A 23,115-nucleotide genomic window follows, 5' to 3' on the forward strand; every position below is an offset into this window, starting at 1 on the left:
TCCTGTCTCGCCTACATTCTTGCTCACGGGTTCTCGGCTCCGACTTGGCCAACTTTATTTTTCTAACACAAAGTCACTAATTGGCTGGGCTAAACTGGTATCCCATGTTGCACTGCTCCACAGCCCCAGATCTCGTTTGCCGCTTGTGTAGCTAGGACGTGGTCTCGCTTGGCTGTGGCTAAGTACCTTTAAAACTTCTTTTTTCTCTCAGAAAATTGTGTTTTTTCTCACAAAAGCTATTTTAATAGCTATTTTTCCTTATTAGTTATCGTGAATTGTTGTGAGAGTGTTTTGGTATCCCTTCTGTTCCAGCGGGCTAGGCCTGTTTAAATTAGAGGACCTAGTCCTCCCCGTTTTGTCTATATTTTTGTCTAAAATTTCTTGGATTCCTTTTTTGTGTAGAGAGTGCTTTCTCCCTTGTGTAAGTGTGTGTAGATTCAAAGAATCGTTTTGAGTTAGAGATTCTTTGTCTGTTGTTGTGAACTGTTTCCCGCTTTTGCCGTTTTTTCGAGCTAGGGTCCTGTTGCATTGTGTTTTGAACTTGGTGCACAAGTGCTTGTTAATATGTCTAAGGATCAAAAGGAACATAAACCTTCTGGGTTTAAGAAATGTTCCAAATGCAACTACAAGATGTCCATTACAGATGGACATTCCGTTTGTGTATACTGCCTAGGGGCAATTCATTTACAAGAGTCCTGTAGTTTTTGTCACGCCTTCAGTCCGAGGGTGCTACAGGAAAGGAAAAACAAACTTATACTGAAGGGTCTTCTAAAACCTTCCTTTGAGGAGTCCTTGGACTCTTCCTCTAGTTCTCAAGCTAAGCCTAAGACTTCTAAGGCGAAGAAGAGATCTCCGGCTCCGTCTGTTTCCTCGGAGCCGCCGGAGAATACTTCCAAATTGGATTCTACCCCCTCGGCTCCTCTGTCCTCGGGGCCGCAGGAGGTATCTGTTGTGCTGGAATCGGCCTCTGTTCCAATTCTATTAGAACCCATTCTGAGCCTGTCCCCCAGTGTTAGGCATGGATCTCCAGACAGGAGATCACAGTCACCTTCTCTTTCATCCAAATCCTCCAGACTTTCTGATTTGGATGTTGATAGGGTGGTTCAGAGGCTCCTGCAGTCGCCGGTGTTGGCAAAATTATTTTTGGCTCAGACCCAGTCTGCTCCGGAGCCTGTCCCGATGCTTGTACCGATGGTTCCTCCTCCGAGCACTTCCTTGCCTTCGGAGCCAGAGTGCTCTGCTCCAAGTGATGTTCTTCTGCCGGCTCTGATACCCCTCAAGGGTTTATCGGTGCCGATATCTGCTCCGTCCTCTGGTTTCAGAACTCTGGTTTCCTCTGTCGGGCCCGAGGGGGATACTTCGGGACTTCTGTCTGTTCCGAGCCTCCCTCTCGGTGCATCGGCTTGGGGAACCCCGGCTCAGTTCGTGGCCTCTGAGGCAGGTCGGCCCTCTGATTCGGGGGGACCCGCCTTCAAGGCCATGAGGAGCGCACTGGCGAGATCTTCAGTTATATCACCCAGATCGTTCATTCCATCCCCTTCCACCCTGGCTAGAGCCTCTGATGTCCCCCTATCAGTAGATGGCGAAGCTCAAAGGTCTGGGGATACCCCCATGAGCGGTCACCAACTTTCTGAGGGCCCCTCGGAGTCTGTGCCTGAGGAGCCCCCAAGAAAAGTTGTGCAAGAGGAAGCACATAGACTCCCAGGATGAGTCTCTCACTTCTGATACCAACCTCGAGGAGTCAGAGGGGTCCCCCAAGTCATCCTCCGATGACGTCTTTCTCCGACATCCTGGAGATTTTGAGGCAGAGCGGCAGCTGGCCATCCAAGATCCCTTCTGAGGAGGAGTCTGTATTCCTCAAGGCCTTTGGGGCTCAACCCTCCGCCTCCTGGGTGTCTCTACCCTTCGAGCTCCTAGATTTGATTTGCCGAAGGGTGTGGGAGACTCCTGACTCGGTGGAACCGGTACCCAGACACCCTAATAAATTTCTTTCAGCTCCCCCTGGGAAAGAGTTTCTGTCCAAAGGGGTTTCTGTAGATGCCATGGTGGTGGCGGCGGCCACTCAGCAGGAAGTAGCAGAGTCTTCTTCCTCCGTCCATCCTCCTAACAAGGAGTCCAGGAGTATGGATCGGTACGGGAAGCGTACCCTCTCTTCAGTGACCTTCACCCTACGGTCGCTGAATTATCTTTGTCATTTTACTCGGCTCCAGAGAGATCTCCTTAAAGAGTTAGGAGATACTCTAACGGGTAATGTACCTGAGGCGTTGGCGCAGACCGTTAACGCCCAGTTGTCTACCCTTGGCTCGTTTGTCAACTCATCCATGAGGCTCATATCTTATGCAGCCGAAGGGGTGAGTAGAGCAGCTAGTTCAGGTGTAGCCCTCAGGAGGCAAGCCTGGATGCACCTGTGTCATTTCGCGGAGGCCTTCAAGACTTCCTTCACTGACGCCCCCTTTGATGGGTCCTTACTCTTTGGGACCAAAGTGAAAGACACCCTCACCAGATGCGAGCAAGAGGGAAAGACCCTGTCTGACATAGGGGTCCATTTTTCCCTCCCTTCTAGGCCTTACCCCAAGGCTCAGAGAGGAGGAAGATGTGGTTCAAAAAATCACAGAAGTCTTTCCCTGCCGCTCAAGGTGAGTCCCCCTCCAGAGGCAGAGGAGGGGGAGGCTATTCTGGAAGACGCCGCCCCAGGGGCAGAGGAGGCCCTCACAATTCGGGAGACCGTGATTTCTTTCGCGGGTCTTCCTACCATCGTTCCTGATGTGTTGCCCGATTGTGCTATTCCGGAGCCAGTCGGGGGCCGCATTTCGTTGTACCCAGAAGCCTGGGCAAGCATCACACAGGATCGATGGGTGCTTCGAATCGTTACCGGAGGTTATACCATCCACTTTTTATCAGACCCCCCTCCAGTCAAGAGAATCCCGGACGTTCTACTCAGTCAGAGGGATCACACAACACTAGAAATTTCAATGTTGCTGGAAAAAGGAGTCTTCCAACCTGACCCCTCAGACCAGATCGGATTAGGGACTTACTCAAGACTCTTTATGGTGCCGAAAAAAACGGGACCTGAGACCCATCTTGGATCTCAGCCAACTGAATCACTACGTTCTGAAGTCCAAGTTCCGAATGGTCACCCTCCAGTCTATTTTTCCATTGCTGGGAAAAGAAGTATGGATGTGCTCCGACCTCAAGGATGCTTACTACCATATCAAAATGGACAGAGCATCCAGGAGTCACTTGAGCTTCCGGCTGGGAGCCAGTCATTTCCAGTTTCTTGCCCTGCCCTTTGGTCTCACCACAGCCCCCAGGGTGTTCACCAAGTGTTTGGCAGTGGTGACAGCTCACCTGAGACGTCAAGGATTCCAGATGTTTCCATACCTGGACGACTGGCTCCTCACCGCCCCCACCAGGCATCTTTTCATTCAGGCCAGGGAAACTACCATTACCCTCTGTCATCGACTAGGAATTACCTTGAACTGGGGAAAGTCTGCCTTGCTGCCCTCACAGCGTGTCACATTTATAGGCGCAGAGCTAGACACAATTTGAATGGCGTTCTTGCCCCAAGAAAGGATAGGAGTGTTGCAGAGTCAGGTTCACGCATTGTTACCCCTCAAAGTTCAGGCCAGATGGGTTCTCCAGCTCCTGGGATCCATGGCAGCCACCATTATGTTAGTGCCTCTAGCCAGATTACACATGAGGCTTCTGCACTGGCTTCTCTTTGCCCAGTGGTCCTTTCAGGAATTCCCCATGTCCCACTTGATCCTACTCATGGATCGGTGCAAACAGGACCTCCGTTGGTGGCTACACTCCACCAATCTGGACGAGGGAAAACGGTTTGCTCCTATGTCACCTGTTGCCACGGTGACCACGGACGCCTTCCAGATATGGTGGGGGGGGCATCATCTTGGCAGGATGGTCAAAGGTACGTGGCAAGATCACGAGGTACATCTGCACATCAGTGTTTTAGAGATGAGAGCAGTGTTAATGGCGTTGCGAGCACTTCAGAGCTCCCTCCCTCTGGGAACGATTGCAATTCACTTGGACAACATGTCTGTTGTGTGGTACCTAAACAAGCAAGGGGGAACCAGATCTTATCCCCTGTGCAGAGGCGCCATGCAAGTGTGGCAATGGGCAGTGTCTTTTCAACGGTTTCTAGTGGCAACGCACATTCCGGGGAAGGCCAATGTGATAGCAGACAGGCTGAGCAGAGATATTCTGATGCCTTACGAGTGGTTCCTGAACCGCCGGGTTGCGCAACAGATTTTCAGCAGGTGGGGTCAGCCTTGCTGCGATCTTTTTGCCAATCCCATCAATGCCAAGTGCAGCAACTACTTCTCACTGATCCCCCCCCCCCCACAGGGGGAGTCACCCAGGGACGCTGTAGTCCACGATTGGCCCCCCAGTCTGCTCTATGCTTTCCCTCAGTTTCCTCTCTTACCAAGAGTGATTCATAAAGCCATATCCTCGGGAAGCAAGATGATTCTAATTGCCCCACACTGGCCTCGCCAAGTCTGGTTCTCCTTTCTTCATCAGTACGCAATGGACAGTCCTTGTATTCTGGACCCAGTACCAGACCCTGCTGACACACATGTCGGGACAGTTCCATCCCTCCCTGCGGACCCTCAGGTTGACAGCCTGGCTACTAAACTTCCATCCTTAGTCAGACTTCATAGTTTTTCACCCGAGGTAGTACACATTTTATCCTCCTCTCATAAAGCTTAATCTTCCACAAGGAAGATTTATTCCAGCAAGTGGAAACGATTTTCTATTTGGGCTCATACCCAGGGACTGGACCCTTACACAGCCCCTATTCCTGCTGTTTTGGATTTTTTATCCATGGGATCTAAACTTTGTTTTGCAAGCCCCGACTTCCCCACCTTTCGAACCAACTGCCACCTGTGAATTAAAATTTCTGTCTTGGAAGACTGCCTTCCTAATAGCAGTCACATCAGCCAGATGGGTGTCGGAGCTTCAAGCTCTGTCCATCAAATCCCCGTATTTAATCTTTCATAAGGACAGGGTTTCCTTGAGACCTAATCCGTCCTTTCTTCCTAAAGTAACATCTACTGTTAATCTCAATCAGTCTATTGAACTGCCAGTTTTCTTCCCTCAATTTTCCAATAAGGCAGAGTTTAGATTTCATCAGTTGGACATACACAGGCAATTACGATTCTACTTGCACAGGACAAAACAACTCCGGAAGTCTGACCAACTGTTTGTGTCCTTTTCAGAAAATAGAACAGGTTCCCCCTATTTCTAAGATTACAATTTCTAGATGGATTTCTGATTATATTTCCTATATCTATTCGTCAGCAGGCAGAAATCTACCGTTCCCTGTCAAGGCTCACTCTACCAGGGCTGTTTCCGCTTCAGTGGCTTACTATCTTTGGATGATATTTGTGCTGCGGCCACGTGGGCTTCTCCTCACACCTTTATTACTCATTACAAACTAGATGTGGCTTCTAGGGGCCAAGCTTCTTTTGGTTCCACAGTTCTCAGGAGTATCTTCCTTTGAGCCTCCCAGGATAGAGGTGCTGGGGACGCTGTCCTGTGAGTAAGAATGTAGGCGAGATTGGACCACATAACATCTAGAAGTTATGTATTCACTATAACGTTCGATATGTGGTCCATCTCGCTTCACATTCTTACATACCCTCCCACCTGCCCCCTTCCTGGAGGATTTGGAGGTGATAATTGGTCTTGAGTACCCTTCAATGTTGGTTGTTTTTTCTTTACTACCCTGGATAGTGTTCTACCTTCCTGGACTGTGGTTGTGCATGGGGTGTGACTGTAGATTGCTGCAAACTAGATCTGGGGCTATGGAGCAGTGCAACATGGGATACCAGTTTAACCCAGCCAATTAGAGACTTTGTGCTAGAAAAATAAAGTTGGCCGAGTCGGAGCCGAGTAAGAATGTGAGGCGAGATGGACCACATACATCGAACGTTATGGTGAGTACATAACTTCTAGTTTCCCTGTCATGTACTGCCCGCACTCTTACATAAGCAATCATTCCTGTTGATGTAAACAGATGCTGTATTTAAAAAAGAAAGTGTACAATATGTTATGAAACTGATTTTTTATTTACTTCATTTGTTAGAGAAAGAAAGAGAAACGGCATTGATGGACCTGGTTGACGAGGGTCACCATCTGTGTCCATTTCTGCAGGGAAGGTCTGCTTTGGGCATTTGTCCTGCAAGGAGAGGGGGGGCATGAAAAATTGTAAATACCTTAAGATTTTATAACAAAAAATATTTCAGACTTTATTCAAGTGTCACAGAAAACTGTGATACTACATTTAAGTTATCCTGGTGTCATATAAAGTAATATAAACAACCAACATTGCTCATTACATTTTTTGTGTTTGGGTAATAAGATGAAACTTATACTTTTTCATTGGATGGTGGTATGGTTTGTCCTGCACAGTCTCAAATTTCAATAAGAACATCCCATTTGGGCATCTGAAATGGCAACCCTAATAGTTATCTGCATTTTTCTGTAGTGGTCTACTTGTAAAAAGCATTTTCTTATAACTGCAACAGTTTTATAGAAAGCAGTGTTAGTCTTTCACAGAGAACTACTAATTTGTCATGTTCTGTAATTGTTTGATTGTGTTAGTACTGCTGCAGTTTAACAATTAAAGGGGTAGAAGCACAACAGATGATGTATAGAAGCACAACAGATGATGTAATGTACAGATGCATTTTGCTTCATTTTTAAAAATAAATCTGCAGACAGTCGAGAACAGACGATTGTACATTTTTGTACTGTGCTTGTAAAAAAAAAATCAAAACACAAGTACATTTCTCCAACATTCAGTATAACTAAAAAGAAAAAAATACTTATCTTCTTACTGTCGCAGACACTGGTAGCAGAACTAGTTCCTTACTGTTAGTTTTAACAGTTCCTGAATTGTAGTGGCACCTGGGGAAGTGTGCGGAAGAGGGTTTGTCAGTGCTCATAGGACTACAAAAGGACAGTCCTTACAAAACCCTGAAATTACTCTACTGTCTGGCTGGAGCTCCATAACTGCCATGAATAGCTTAAAACTAGACTGGAAAGAAGCATATGATGGTCATTCATGAAGGAAATGCAAGCACTCCTGCTACAGAAGGTGTGTAAATATGCCTTTGACTCTTACTACTGCCATTGTATCTCAGTTGGATAGAAATACATCACTACCTTATGTGTAGAATGACTCGTATAAAGAGGACTTGAAATATATTCTGGAAAGGAGACAAAGCAGTAAAATAAGATCATGTTATTATAGCAGGTCTCATGTTGGTTATTTTGTGAGCAAGCATTTATTTCTTCATTCATTCACAAAAACACTTGGAGTGATTTTGATGCATTAAAACTGTCCAGAAAACAAAGATGCAGTAAAGGAAAAAATATTTTTTTGTGTTCCATTGGGGAGTTTTCCTTTAAAGGAAAACTTTGCCATGAAAAATCTTGTGTGGTGTTCTGTGTTGCTTTCATTCATCAAAATCCCTCTTAAAATGTTTAATTTTTCCCGTAAGAATGGCCATCATGTAGCCAGCCATACTAATATGATCTTGTTTTTACAACTTCCCATTCAGTTTCTCAGAAACCATTTCATGTCCCCTTTATCTCGCTCATGCTAGGTATAAGGAAATGAGGAGTTTATTATTTACATTTGACTTGAATAGCATTGAGAATCTTACATCGCAAATCTTACACCGCATCAGGAATCTGACTGTGTTATAGATTAGGACTGTGGTGTATTTGTGCAGAAATGTTTTTCTTTTATGACTCCCCTCTACCATGCACTTTCCTGCCAGACTTCTGCAGCCAGCCTGATGGCATAGACTCGGGGCATCCATTTCAGCCACTGCCAGTCCGAGTTTGGCAATGGATTTATGCTGTGGTGGGTGGGTTGAGTTGAAGTGGTGATGGACAGTTCTCTCCTGGGGGAGCATACTTTTCAGTCTGTTTAGCACAAGAATTGTGGACAAAGCCAAAAATAATGGGGGGTGGGGGACAAAGGCTTAAAATGGGGAACATATTTTAAATATTGGTCTTATAAATTTAGAAAATTGTTAGAATAACTAGTTTTTGCATTAGCCTGCATTTTCCGAACAATGCAAAGTCTGAAACTCAAATTCCTGCCATTATTTAGTGACTTCAGTCCTCAATGAGTTACAAGAAAACCACAATTTTTACAAGGAACAGACCAGAATAAGAGGCAAAAATCTGGACATTTGAGTGGTATGGGGGAGCATGAAGGTAAAATAATCTCTAGTGGAGACCAGGAGCCTTGCAGGATATCAAAGGTTAAATGCAGGTTGCAGAGACAAATCCTGATGCCGTTGTACTAGCAGTCTCCATGGCTAGTAAGACAAATGGGGAATACTGCCAGCCCAGCTATCTGGAATTTTGTAAGTGGTTGTGTGTCATTTGTGAATATCAACATGATTCATATGTCTGTGTTGCACATGTATTAGAACTGTATGCCACATTGTATAGAAGTGTGCTGAAGAGAGATTTTTTATGTGCTATTGTAACTGTTTAACAGGGGGAGGCTGAAACATAGGAGATTAACTTGCAAAACTTCATAAGAATGGTTGAAGTTGTTACGTTATAGCTGGGCCATAAACAAAAGATGTTAATGTCTAGAATTAGAAGTTTTTTGTATTATCTTCACATGTGGAGGAATGTCAGTTTTTACAACTTCCGCCATATGCCTTAGATCTAAGAGACATCTTTATGTATTTTTCACAGGGAGAAGCTAAATGCTACCTCAGTGGTTGTTTTTGAGCCTGGGAACTTAAGTCAGAAGACAAGAAGTGATGTCATGCTGCAAGTATCCCAACAGCAATATTTGAAATATTAATTTAAGAAGTCTCTGAGAGACTGACCATTTTGTATTTGTCTTTGACCTGACAGCATCAGCTGGGGAAAACCCACTCGCCACATCTGACTTGCCTTGCTGTAATAGTAAGTTTCTAGGGTATAGTAATTTTTTAGATTCCATAAGGAATATAGTAAAGAGGTTTTCTGTATTTATTTGAGACTGTCCTGCTTTATTTCCTCTGATTTTGAACTCTAAAGTTACTGTGATGATTTACTGAGTATTTTCTTGCTCTTTTATTAAATATATTTAAACTTATCTTTGTGACTAATATTTGTGAGACATATTTAAGCTCTTAAGAGTACTTGCATATCTGTTTGGTGAAACTGTGCAGGCCACTCCTAATAGCCTTGCTCTTGGTCAAACTACCATTTGGATTAATAGTAATATTGCACAGAAAGATTGGCCACCCTTTGCCAAGGGCCTTAAAGTAGCTGATAAGTAGTGGCTAGTGACGGTGAAAACTACCTTGTAGTCTGGGCAGAAGGGGGCCTAGCTAGTAAACATGTGCCAGCCTTGTGTGTGTGCGTGTGTGTGTGTGTGTGTGTGTGTGTGTGTGTGTGTGTGTGTGCGTGTGTGTGTCAGCCATTTGGGCAGGGACACGAAACACTGGTTGGACAGAGAGGGTGCTGGAGGTCTTGGTTTGGCCATTCAGCTGAGATCTTAAGCCTATAGCTGTGCCAGTGGGGTGTCTTATTGGGGAACTGGAGAAAGGAGTAGAAACCAGCCCCAGAGTGAATGTAGTCTCTGTGTGCTGTTAAGGGAACGTGTACTTGTCATCCTATCAGTGTGTACGTCCCCCACTGTTGCCAGTGGTGAGGATTTGAGGTTCCTTTATTACTGGGCCAGTGCTGGGGCATCACAGCTAGGTTTATTGATGAGTCGCCACAGCGATTACATTTGCCAGGCTTGAGGCAGTCTCCATCAGATCCTTTGCTTCTTAGGCCTAACAGTGATTACTGTTGAAGTTAACTTTTCAAGAAGTCTGGGAGCAGTCTGTGTTGGCTCAAGTCCAGTGCTATCCAGCAAAGAGTAACTGGGAGAGCCATGGACAAGTAAGCTTTAAAGCTGGGTAGAAAAGTCTAATGGAAGCGAGTCATTGAAGGAGCCAAGACAAATATAGTGGCATCCATCTGTTCTTGAATTTGTGTTATATAAGTTTCCTCTTTTCTTGGGGAGCAGATATCTTCAGTCCTCATGCATGAGAACAGTAAAGGAGTACCTTTTTTCTATACTATGCATAAGACTAAAACACCACTGTCAGTACTTTTTAAACTGTCTAGCTCCACTCAGTGTTATGGCAGTATTTTTCCTTGTTTCTTTCAGTGTTTGATGTTTGACGCTGCAAGGCTCACTTTCATTTTACTCCATATGTCGTGGTAAAATTCGATAGCCACCCCCCCATACAAACACAGATACTAGCAGGGTTGGCCAGCTGTGGTCTCAAGATTGACTGACTGAAACTTTTTAATAAAGAGCTAATACAAGGGAAAAATTGTAGTGTTACGGTGCTTATTTGTTTTTAATAAAAGCACCATTTCACTTGTCAGAATAAGGATATTTACCAATTCATATACAGTTACACTGTCCTTGTTTTTCATATAAAGACAACTAACATTTTGAGTAGCTGCACTTAACATGACCTCAACGAAATAGGTTTAGGAGGTAAAATAGTATAGCAATAACCCACGCTTTGGTGTGGGTAATGCTGGATTTACCCACGGTTGGCGTGGTTTGGTCACGAGGGCGAAGCCCGAGTGGCCAAACAAAGCCAACCGTGGGTAAAATCCAGCATTACCCACACTCAGAAGTGGGTTATTGCTATTATACAATGACATTATTTAAGAAAAAAAATAATTGTGTTTCTTAAGTAATGGCATTGTATAATGCCTCCTTGCTGCCCTTCCGCAGCTGTCTGGTATTCTGCGGCAATGTATGCGTATGTCTATGCAGTACATCAGAGCTGTGGGCAAAAGCAACGGAGAAAGCAAGATCTCCTTTGCTTTTTACAAACTTTCGCTATGTTAAATGGGTTTAACATAGCGAGACAGTTTTGAAAAAAGCAACGGAGAAAGCAAGATCTCCATTGCTTTTTACAAATTGTCGCACTATGTTGGAGTTTAACATAGTGAGACAGCTTTAAAAAAAGCAACGGAGAATCTCTGTTGCTTTTTTTAAAGCTGTCTCGCTATGTTAAACTCGTTTAACATAGCGAGACAGTGTGAAGCAATGGAGATCTTGTGTTCTCCGTTGCTGTAAAAAAAAAAAAAAGTTATAGTAATGGAAAAAGTCCGGGTAACTGGACCTTTTTCCATTACTAGAACGCTGATTTACAATGTGCACGCTGACCAGTGAGCATGCACGTTTTTGAATATTAATGGGGGGGTCGTTGTATAGTAGGGGTTAACTAACTGAAGGTTCAGAATTTCCTGTGTCTAGATTAGATCATACAAACTGTCGCAGATTATTACTTTCTGAAGTAGTGTGAGATTTGAAAAGGCTGGCATTTTCTTGACCAGTGGCAATGAATCATATGGAAATGAGAAATGTAAAAGGTGCCCTGAACAACTTCTGTTTAGGTGATGACATTTGAGAGAGAAATTTTAATCCGGGTATAAGATTTAAGAATAATGGAAGGTGCAGTCTTGCTTTAATGTAAATAAATATTATATGAAAATATAATATGGGTAAAGTCATCAAACATAAGATTTACTGAGTGGAAAATGTTTGCTAGGGAAGCATAATTAAATGTTAGATTTATGAATTCTTTGAGAATTTCGCATTTACTAATGACAGAGGGAAAGAGAAGAATTTAAAGATGCACTTGACAGTGTGCTTACAAAGTTACAGCTAACTGAAAGGCTGGCTTAGGCAAAAAAAAAAGTTAGAGAGAATTCTTCCTGTTTTCCTTTCTAGAAAGGAGTAGTATGTCTAGGGATTTTAATGCTCAGAGCTGGCAAAGTAATACCTAGTCACCTGAGAAGACCATGCCCGAGTGGGATACACCAGTCACATCTGAGTACAGGGCATGGGGGAGATGTTTATTGGCAAGTTATTTTGACTGTGCTAGAACGATAATTACAGAGCTGTGCAGCCTGCAGTGGATAAAGTAATGATGAAAAGAACACATGCTAGCATACCTAGTATCAAATTACCCCTAGAGATGAGTGTGCACAGGGCTATTCCACTTAATGAAGCCATGCATCTCATGTGATTGAATAATTAGTCCAGTGTCCCCAGTGAGCTCGTTATGTTTGTCACCTTGTTACAAGTGTGGTTAGTACATTAAAGTCCATGTTTATGAGAGAGAAAATACCTGATGTTCTCTTAGTTGATGGTGGCCTGCTGTACACCAGTACGAATTCAGTGCTGTAGGCAATCTGGAGTTCCAGCAGTGTCTAGTCCACATTGTTCTGATAAAAATGGGCAAGTGGTGAGAACTGTCCAGATGGTGGAAAATGGCATTAGTAAAAGCTGTGAGAATTGTCTTCTCACATTTTTGGAATGTCTGAGTGCTCCATTACAGGAACTTTGTTTCCTGTTAAATGTTACTATGATTACAGACATCTAAAGAATATGAAGTTCAAGTCCCATGATGATGAACAGCTACAAGTGTCATGACCAGTCATTTTGCAGTTAAAATAGGGCCTGTGTGAACTGTGATTGAGTTATAGAAAGGTGGTGCGGTAGCGTTGTCACCTCACAGTTAGACGTTGCCCGTTCGATTCTCAGAGTGTCTTCTGCGTGGAGACATGCGTGAATGGGTGTTCCTTTGTTGAAGGTTGTGCGTTGGCCTGGCAAGCCAGCACATAAAAATCTACTGCCAATCATTAGCGGACCGGAGTTCCGCTGTGGCGACCCCTAACTGGGGAAAAGCCAAAAGACACAAACAAGAGAGATGCTTCTAAAGCTGTGTCACCAAGAGATGCTGCAGTTTACCAAGAATTGTGGCAAAAGAGAGTAGTGGGGGGTGGAGGAGGACAGGAAGAGCGAGAGGGGAGAGAGGAAAAGGGGGGAGTGGGAGAGAGAGACACTGTAAATAATCCTATTCAAGTCATCAAATATGGAACACTGTTGTAGAAACTGTACATCATTACTCTCAGCTGTCCTTGATTTTGTGGAATATCCCAGAGGTTTTTTTTTTTCACCTTATTTTTGGTCTGTTACTGCATGTGGCATCTGTCAAGTCATTCTTCAGAAAATGCATGCTAATATAAAACCTGCTGTAATAGAAGCTTTCAAAGTATACAAGTTCAGTATTTAAAATGCGTTCCTGATTTTGAGCCTTTTTTCCCTGATTTCACCTCTAAGAAGCTTTAGAGCTGTGTCAGACAATAGTGTAAGCTGTTCAGACTGTGGAATGTTTAAGTGCTTTTAAATAAAAGTTTTATTGGATGCAAGTATGTCCTGGTTAACTTAATGTGGCAGTAAGGCTAATTTAAAATAATCAATTTAAGCTAACTCATACTATTTGCATATGTTTTATACCTTTAAAAAGAGAGATGTTTGATATAAAGTATATAGCATTTAGTGCTAATGAGCTGGCTACAGTTATTAGCATGCTATGTGGTACACTGTCCTTTTAGAGAAGTCTCGGTTGAAATTCATCTCACTGAGAACACTAAATGCCCTTTGTTACTTAGTGTCTAGATAAACACTGCAGTGTCTGTGTTAGAGCTGTGAGGTAACAGCATTTCCGAATGGGAACCAAAGGTTTAGTGCACATTCGTGTTGAACTAAGTAGTTCCATATTTAATTGCATGGAATTCTGTGTTTAAGCGTCCCAGTGGAAGCATGACTGAAGCACACCCTAGCACTATTTCTTTAGTCTTTTCCTAAAACTTTGAGCCAAGAAGAGAGTCTCTCTTGACCAAGATGTAGAATGGTTAGAATTAAAAACAAACTGTTAGAAATACTGGGTTGCTGATTTTGATTTGTTTTATTATCCTAGGCTGGTGATAAAGATTTCCCTTTGGATGAAAGGGGCCTGGCAATTCCAAGTGATGCTGATTATGTCGACACATGGGAGGTAAGCCCAAGGCTTTGTTTTATGAAAGAAAAGGTATACATTGATTTCAGAATTTCATTTTTGTGAATGTATATATCAACAATATTAAAATGGATTGTAACATTCAAAGTACTGGTTTCGGGCATTCAAAGTACTGGTTTCGGGTTATAAATTATTTAATTTTTTACTTGATATCTTCCAAGTTCTAATTTCCATTTATTGCTGTGGCATAGTTCTAACAAATTTAAAATCAATTTTAAGCATTCTAAGTGCAGTGCACCAAATAAAGGACTACTGGGTTTACAAGTGTGGAGTATAAAAAGAAATATAAAAGTTCAGGGGAATGAGAACCAGGTCCTAAAATGTCAACTTCATGGAATGTCATGTTTTTCCAGTACGCTGCATTAGAGTCTGATTGAATTTATTTTTCCGGACGAATGGATAATCTCTGTCCTCACTGATTGTTCCAGACAGCAAAAAATCTGTAATGCTATAAGCTAGAAAGAGTTGTACTGTTTTGGTCTTCCGTGCAGATGGGAATGAGAGGAACAGATTTTGCGTGCTTATATTAAGGAATTGTTCCATATAGTAGTATGTACTTGTGATTAACCAGAAATCCTGCTGTTCCATTCTCATTTCTGTAGTGCAGTTTGATGTACTGTGGTACGGCCCTGTGGCAGAAAACAGTGGAATTTAACTTCAAGGAATTTAGACTGTATAAAGTTGAAAATGTAATGCGGTGGTGAGGGCGGCTGCGGTAGTGTAGTGGTTAGTGTTGTCCCCTCACAGCAAGAGGTTCTCCAGTTCGATCCTCGGCTGGGGTGCCTTCTGTGTGGAGTCTGCATGTCCTCCCTGTGGTCGTGTGGGTTTCCTCCCACATCCCAAAAGTCATGCTGTAGGTGGACTGGGCACTCTAAATTGGCCCTAGGTGTGAGTGTGTGCGCGTGTGTGTCTTCCACAGAACTTTGGGCGCCGGGCTGGCAACTCTACACCGTAAAAAACTCTACTGCCAGTCATGAGCGGACAGGTGATCTGCTGTGACTATCTCTAACTGGGAATAGCCGAAAGAAGAAGAAGAAAGTTGAAAATGTAATGTTTAAGAGTAAGTCATTTCAGCAGCTACATCAGTTTTACCTGATTGTTTTGTATACATGACACTGTATTTATGTAAGTTGCTGCTGCGTTATTGGCTTCGGTCGTGCGTGGAAAAGGTCTTGTCCTTTGATCAGTCTAAATGCATGCATAATGTAATTCAGACTGACAGGAGAAACCTTAATGTCGAATAGTATATGGTAGAGAGCACTTGAAAGGCCCTGATTTGTGACTTTAATTAGATGTTGAGCTTTTTTGTGATGGTAGAGTTTTGTCTCCTTAATTCTCAGAGTACCAGGGGGACACATTTTGTCTGTAGAGGCATTCAGAATTATCTGTCCACCTTGTAACATACAGGGACATCCTTGACATATTTCAATGAGGTTGATAAGCTAATGAGACAGTCTGTTAGAAAATGTATAAAAGTGTTTCTCATCTTTTACCTGTTTTAGCATTGCCATAGTAGCTAGTCAAGTTTCCACTCATGAAAGCTGTAATTGTGCCAAGTATGTTTCTTTCCTCTTTTTAGTTCAATGCTAAAAAAACTGATTGCATTTTGCTTTAAATAGGCAATGGAAGAATTGGTGGATGCGGGCATGGTAAAAGCCATAGGAATTTCTAACTTCAACCATGAACAAATAGAGAGGATCTTGAACAAACCAGGACTGAAATACAAACCAGCCAATAATCAGGTATACCTCGCCACAAAAGTGGTAATTTTATCAGGAATTAGTGTATTATTGACAGATTGTGACACAGTGGATCCAGGCCTACTAAATATATGGTCATAAGTGGACTGCATTTAAGAGAGTATCCTAAAAATACTTCTGTGCCCAGTCAGTGTTTGAGAATGTCAATCAGTGTTTGAGAATGTCAGTTATGAGTCACATGGTAAATTAAATTGTTCACCAAACATAATTGCCACTAATCTCTCCTACCTATTTCTTGGTCACTGTATATGTGACGATAAAAGTATTTTCTTTTGGCAAATTGTCCTTTTTAGCACTATGATCCATTATAATCCAGCCCTTGCATCAGTTTGAAGCTATCTGTTGGTTTTTATCTGTATTTCAAGCTGTTTTCTCATTGCAAAGACCTTGCAGTCTGTGAAGGCAGCCAGTTTAAAGGTGTGAATTGGAGTAATTCTGCTTTTATTGCTTAATAAATTGAGCCTGTTGGCATTTGCACCTCATTAGAAGGAATGACTGAATTAATTTAACCCTACCTTTTGTGACAGTAATTTAGTTTTATTCTTTAAAAATGTGTTATCCTAAAGTATTATATAGGCACAAGACCAATGAAATTTTATCCAAAATTCAATTTTTAATTTTTCAAACTATATTCAAGAGAAAACATATTTGTGTAATTTAATTTTAAGTGCTTATATATTTTTTTGCAGTATTAATACATACATAAAACTCAGCTACCTTATTTTTTAGTTGGACATTATGTAGTGCTAAAATCTTTTAATGAGTATCCTTGTCAAGTAGTCTTTATCTTGCATTTTGCTGCTGCAGTAGTAGTGTGGATGAAATTAAATGCATTTTGTGTATCGGATTTAGAGTTGGTCAAGTTACAGACCATGTGGCATGTTTCTCTGATTTGTCCCCTTGTTGCCAAGTAACTGCCCAGTTGATACCCAGCTTCATAATTGTAAACCTCAATCATACATGAAGCTTATACCTCATATACGCAGCATGTCAGAGGAACAGGAGACCGTGTTTGGATAGCATCAAATGATTCCACATTAATTCAGCCACAAGGGCGGGAGACTTAAACCTCGATCTGACTATTAATAGCGTGCTGGGAGGGATAGATTCACTTGACCAATGGATGGGAGATCGCAAATATACCCCAGGGATTACCTCAGTGTCCTCACTCGACAGAGATAACAAGCAATAATGGGTATAGTTTCCCCCCCCCCCAGGGTGGCGTGGAGCAAGCGATAATGAAAGTAGGGCGATGCCCTCGGGCGGGCAGATAGCCTAGTATGAACCTATGAACCTATGAAGAAGGCATAGTATGAAAGGACAGCTTAAATTTGTTATAGGTGGGATAACATGATAGCATGAAAGCTTGTGTTCAAATCCAGTTTACCACTGAAAGAAAAGGGTTGCACAAAAGGTGAGATGCATGAAACCATCTGAAGATCACTTATCTGTAGGATGAGGCAACAACTTGACAGTGGGGATGAAGTACCCCCAATTGAACCAACAGAAATAAATTAGTTGCGTTATTATGCCAATCATTCTATACTTTGTTTTTTTTTTTTTTATTTTTATTAAGCTATAAAAATGTCTGTAAAGTGTGATTAAGGATACCAAGTAGGTATTGGGTGTAGGGTATGTGTTAGAAGTGTCAAACCACCAGGGAACAGGCTTCGTTTTAATTACAGGGTGTACTGTGTTAGAAATAACAGCCCATCAGGTTAACAGGCTTCAGTCTTGGGTGTGGGCGTAATGTGTTAGAAGCATCAGACCAGGCAGTAGAAGAAAAATACATTTTAAAAAGGTTTACATTTGCTGCATGTGAATTGGGTGTGGATGCCTAGTGTTTAAGGGTGGTGGTGGGCAGTAGTCAAAAATAACAGTGTTTATGTTGCTGTCTAGAGGAAGGTTTGAGGGCTTTTTGGGGCCTTGGGAGAGGACATTTATGCAAATCATACAAGCCGTAAATAGTCTGTGTGATGCCCCCATTGTGGAGTCAGAGCTACACAGTTTTGCAGAGTCAAGGCATATGACCTTGTACACCTTTTATTTTGGTAATTTCCATTTATTGGGTTGAGGTTTCATCGTTTGAAGTACTTTACTACAATGTAATACTGTACCAGCCTATTTTTACCATCAAAGTTTGGTTTATTAGTAAGCCATGGAATTGCATGTAAATTTCGGTATGACCTCATCACAGGATATATTTTAGATGTCACAATGGATGAAGTTAGTCTAGTTGTCACTGGGTATGCCTTGCATTTCTACAGAGCCATTTTAAAAAGGTTTGCTTAGCCTTGTTCTAAAGTTGGCAACTCAGTAATAAAATATCGCTTTTGAATCAAAATTATAGATCTGTAGCTAGCCAGCTCTGTCCCAGAAAGATCTAGCCCCTGACTACAACCCAGGTGGCCTATATCGAGTAATAACTATGTTACATATTGAAGCTGGAGTGCGATGAGAGAAGAATAATGAAGCTTAGCCTGTATGCCTCTCAGATTATATCTGCTTGGGCATTGTCTTTACATTCGAGTGCATACAATAGATCCAGGATCACAAGATGGCTGCTTGTCTTTGGAGGAGGGGGCAGGGACATCTGATCATCATACGGATATACATCTCAGAGGCCTACCCCATACAACTCTTTGTGCTCTAATGAGCATGCTTGGGAGTATGAGGAAAAATGTTATCTTCTTCATGAATGACATGGCTGTTTCCAGCATATTGACCCTCAGGCCCAGGGAACGAGTAAGCCATAAGGTTCTCCCCCATCGGGCATAGATGGGCCAAAGAAGAATCTGAGAGAGAAGCTTCGTGATCAGATGAGTACTTGGGGATGTAGATGGAAGAATGCGAAGGAAGGAAGACACTTCAGAATGTTGGCACTTAGATGATGAGAGCAGACAAACTGACAGGCATGAACCTCCTGATCTCAGATCTGCATAAACAGGACTAAAGCCTCAGGCCTTTAGTCAGCTCTGCATCTGAAACTTTCCCAGACTGCTAACCTTAATGCTGTGCTATGCAACTTCCTCTGTATTGGTGATTATACTGTCGGCAGAGGGTCTGTGTACTGAAAGGCACAATAGTGTGGATTGTAGCTTGTGAAATAACTGCACCCAGTTATTTAAGAACCACGTATACTGAGCGAGAGACGCTCATAAAATACCAGTAGATGCAGACAGAAGCTAAAGCAAGTGGAATAATGACCCAGTTCCAACAGTAGTAGGAGCAGAATGGGGGAAAAAAATTAAATTACAAGCATATTTAAATATACTACCAGTGGATGTAACCCCATTTGAACTGCACAAAGAGGCAGATCTGGGTGCATGATGGTATTAGAAATCCAAAACATTTTGAGAAATTATAAGAGAGAAACAACCCAAGATTATGCTGCTTTTTCAAGATGGAATTCATGCAAACAGTGTCATTCTTAAAACCTTTTTGATGTTGATTGGCATTTTCTTTTGAAATTTATTGACTATTCAGCCTTGTCTGTTGCGTTTATTGCTTAATTTTTGCTTCCCACAACTGACCTTGGGGTTTTCCTTGTCTGCTAAAGTTTTTTACTCGCACGGACTAGCTGCAACCCATGTCTGGGGCCAAGGAGATTGAAGCACCTGCAGCAACAGTATCCTAATCCTGCCATGGGTAACTTTTTTTTTTTTTTTAAATTTAATTCTTAATTCTTTTGCACATCAGAAATGGCGAACGGGTGAGACAAGTAATGGATGTTAGTGCTGCCTGGCCCTTCACTTCCCAGACTGTTCATCCCTCAACAGGATATCCTGCTTACCCTCCAGGCAGCATTTCATGCTGTCACCCCAGTCTACTGCAGGGAGCTCAACGAGCCAGTGTGCCCTTTGTGTGCATGCCCCCCCCCCCCCAAGATGGGCTTGCCCGTCCTCTTTGCCTGAGCCATTGGGAGCCTGAACCGATGTAAAACAAGAAGTTATGTACTCACCATAACGTTCGATGTATGTAGTCCATCTCACCTCACATTCTTACCCGTGGGTTCGGAGCCGAATATCGGCTCCGACTCTGCCAACTTTTTTTAGCTCTAAGTTTTTCATTGGCTGGGCTAAGCAGGTATCCCATGGTGCACTGCTCCATGTCCCCAGATCTAGTTTGCTGCAGAAGTCATTTATACCTCATGCATACACAACATCAGAGAAAAAGAATAAGCTCAAGCAAATGGAATTCTGTAAATACCAACCTAACCTCCAGATCCTCCAGGAAGGGGGAAAGGTGGGAGGGTAAGTAAGAATGTGAGGCGAGATGGACTACATACATCAAACGTTATGGTGAGTACATAACTTCTTGATATTATGTAGTCCTATCTCGCCTACATTCTTAGTGTCCCTAGCACCTACATCCTGGGTGGCTCATAGGAAAATACTCCTGAGTACTGTGGAGCCAAAGGACGACCTGCTCCTGGAAACCACGTCCAATTTGTAATGAGAAACAAATGTGTGAGGGGAAACCCAAGTAGCCGCAGCACATATATCATCCATAGACAACCTGGCTTGATAAGCTGCGGAAGTAGAAACAGCCCGAGTAGAATGAGCCTTTACCGGAAATGGCAGATCTTTTCCTCCCGCATGGTAAATGAAAGAGATGCAACTAGATATCCGTCTGGAAATGTTGAGCTTGGAGACCGGGGAACCAATTTCCTTTATCGAAAAGGAGACAAATAATTGGTCAGACTTCCGGACATCTTTTGTTCGGTGCAGATAGAAGCGTAGCTGTCTGTGTACATCCAGCTGATGAAATTTAAATTCTGCCTTGTTAGAAAAATGAGGAAAGAATACCGGCAGCTCAATGGATTGGTTAAGATTAGACGCAGAAGCCACTTTAGGAAGAAAGGAAGGGTTCGGTCTAAGAGAAACTCTGTCCTTGTGGAAGATTAAGTAAGGAGGTTTGACAAAAAGGGCCTGAATCTCTGAGACTCGCCTTGCTGAAGTGATTGCTATTAAGAAGGCTGTCTTCCAGGTCAAGAATTTCAACTTGCAGGTAGCTGCAGGCTCGAAAGGTGGTGAAGTGAGGGCTTGTAGAACAAAATTGAGATCCCAGGGCATGACAGGTTCGGAGACTGGAGAAAGGAGTAACAGAGTACCCTTCAGGAAAGCCTTGCATAGTCTACGAGCCATGAGACTAGGTTCATTAGCCACATGGAAATTAGATATCGCTGCCAATTGAACTTTAAGAGTAGCTGATGCAGACCCTGATGGAAAAGCATAGACAAAAACTCCAAGACTGAAGCAATTGGAGCTGTGTAGGGATCGATCCCTTGGGTATGCGCCCAAATAGTAAACCTCTTCCATTTACTAGAATAAATCCTCCTAGTAGATGGTGTATGAGAGGAGGATAAAATGTGAACCACTGCCAGTGAAAAATTATGAAGCCTAACTAACGATGGAAGTGGAGCAGCCAGGATGTCAACTGGAGGGTCATCAGAGAGGGGTGGAATTGTCCTGACATGTGTGTCAGTAAATCTGGTTGAGGGGCCAGAATCCAAGGAGTGTCCACAATGTATGGTTGAAGAAAGGGGAACCAGACTTGAATGAGGCCAGTGTGGAGCAATCAGAATCATTCTGCTTCCCAAGGATTGCGCTTTCTGAATCACCTTTGATAGCGAGGGAAACTGAGGGAAAGCAGAAAGCAGACCAGAGGGCCAATCGTGAACTAGAGCATCCCTGGGTGACTCCCCCTGTGGGGGGATCAGCGTGAAGTAGCTACTGCATTTGGCATTGAGGGGGCTGGCAAAGAGGTCGCAGCAAGGCTGACACCATCTGCAACTAGACGATTCGGGGACCACTCGTACGGCATCAGAATGGCTCTGCTTAGCCTGTCCGCAATAACGTTGGACTTCCTGGAATGTGCGTTGCCACCAGAAACCTTTGGGAAGTAATTGCCCACTGCCACACTCGCATGGCCTCTCTGCACAGGGGGTAAGACCTGGTTCCACCTTGCTTGTTTAGATACCACACTATGGACATGTTGTCCGAGTGTATTGTAATCGTCCGTAGAGGTAGAAAGCTCTGAAGTGCCTGCAGAGCAAATAGCACTGCTCTCATCTCTAGGATGTTGATGTATCTCGTAATCTTGCCACGTGCCTTGGACAGTCCTGCTGAGATAATGCCCCACCCCCACCCCATCTGGGAGGCGTCCGTGGTCACTGTGGCAACTGGGATGGGTGGAACGAAGGGTCTTCCCCCGTCCAAATTGTTGGTGCGAAGCCACCAACTGAGATCTTGTTTGCACCTGTTCGTGAGCAAAATGGGGTGAGAGAGGCAATTTTTGGAGAGACCATTGGGCAAAGAGGAGCCATTGAAGAAGCCTCATGTGCAGTCTCGCTAGAGGGACCAACATAATCGTTGCTGTCATGGTCCCCAGGAGTTGGAGAAACCCATCTTGCCTTTGCTTCCTCAGGGGCATCAGGATGTGTATCCGCTGTTGCAAGGCTCTGATCCTCTCCTGCAGTAAAAATGCTCGCATTTGAATGGTGTCTAACTCTGCGCCTATAAAGGTGACACTCTGCAAGGGCAACAAAGCAGATTTTTCAAAATTTAGTGTTATGCCCAGCTGTTGACATAAGTTGGTAGCGTCCCTGGTTTGGACTAGTAGATGCTTGGTGGGGGCGGTGAGGAGCCAGTCGTCCAGATATGGAAACACTTGGAATCCCTGATGCCTCAAGTGAGCAGTCACCACTGCCATACACTTGAACACCCTGGGGGGCTGTGGTGAGACCAAAGGGCAGGGCTCGCAACTGGAAATGACTGTCTCCCAGCCAGAAGCGTAGATGACTCCTGGATGCTCTGTCCATTTTGATATGGTAGGAAGCATCCTTGAGGTCGATGGAGCACATCCATATCTCCTCTCCCAGCAGTGGGAGGATAGATTATAGCGTGACCATACGGAACTTGGGCTTTTGTATGTAGTCGTTCAGCTGGCTGAGATCTAATATGGGTCTCAGGTCCCCTGTTCTTTTCGGCACCAAAAAGAATCTTGAGTAAGTCCCTAATCCGATTTGGTCTGAGGGGACACACTGGATGGCTCCTTTTTCTAGTAGCTTTGAAACCTCTGAGGCTGCTTGATCTCTTTGACTGGGTAGAACGTCTGGGATTTTTCTGATTGGAGGGGGGGTCTGAGGTGAACGGAATGAGATAACCTCTGGAAATTATTCGTAATACCCATCGGTCCTGGGTGATGATTCCCCAGGCTTTCGGATATAACAAAAATCGACCCCCAACTGGCTCCAGATAAGCACAGCCGGGCACTCCCTCGAGAGTATGTGGAGCCGCGAAAGAAATCGCTGTCTCCCTAATTGCGGGGGCCTCCTCTGCCTCTAGGGCGGCATCTCCCTGAATAACCTCCCCCTCCTCTGCCTCTGGAGGGGGACTCACCTTGTGCGGCCAAAAAAACCTCTGTGA

At 43.5% G+C, this 23,115-nt stretch overlaps 1 protein-coding gene across 1 annotated transcript in view; it reads left to right on the forward strand.

Moving 5' to 3' along the window:
• LOC122815718 (aldo-keto reductase family 1 member B1-like) overlaps positions 1-23,115 on the forward strand; it is a 547,809-nt gene that overhangs the window by 141,881 nt on the left and 382,813 nt on the right. Inside the window, exons 4-5 of the mRNA XM_044088466.1 lie at positions 13,827-13,904; positions 15,545-15,667. Coding sequence (XP_043944401.1) covers positions 13,827-13,904; positions 15,545-15,667 — 201 coding nt within the window. The remainder of the gene's footprint in view (positions 1-13,826; positions 13,905-15,544; positions 15,668-23,115) is intronic.

Source organism: Protopterus annectens, chromosome 11.part0, assembly GCF_019279795.1.
Source record: "Protopterus annectens isolate FY-2018-M chromosome 11.part0, PAN1.0, whole genome shotgun sequence".
Lineage (NCBI taxonomy): Eukaryota > Metazoa > Chordata > Ceratodontiformes > Protopteridae > Protopterus > Protopterus annectens.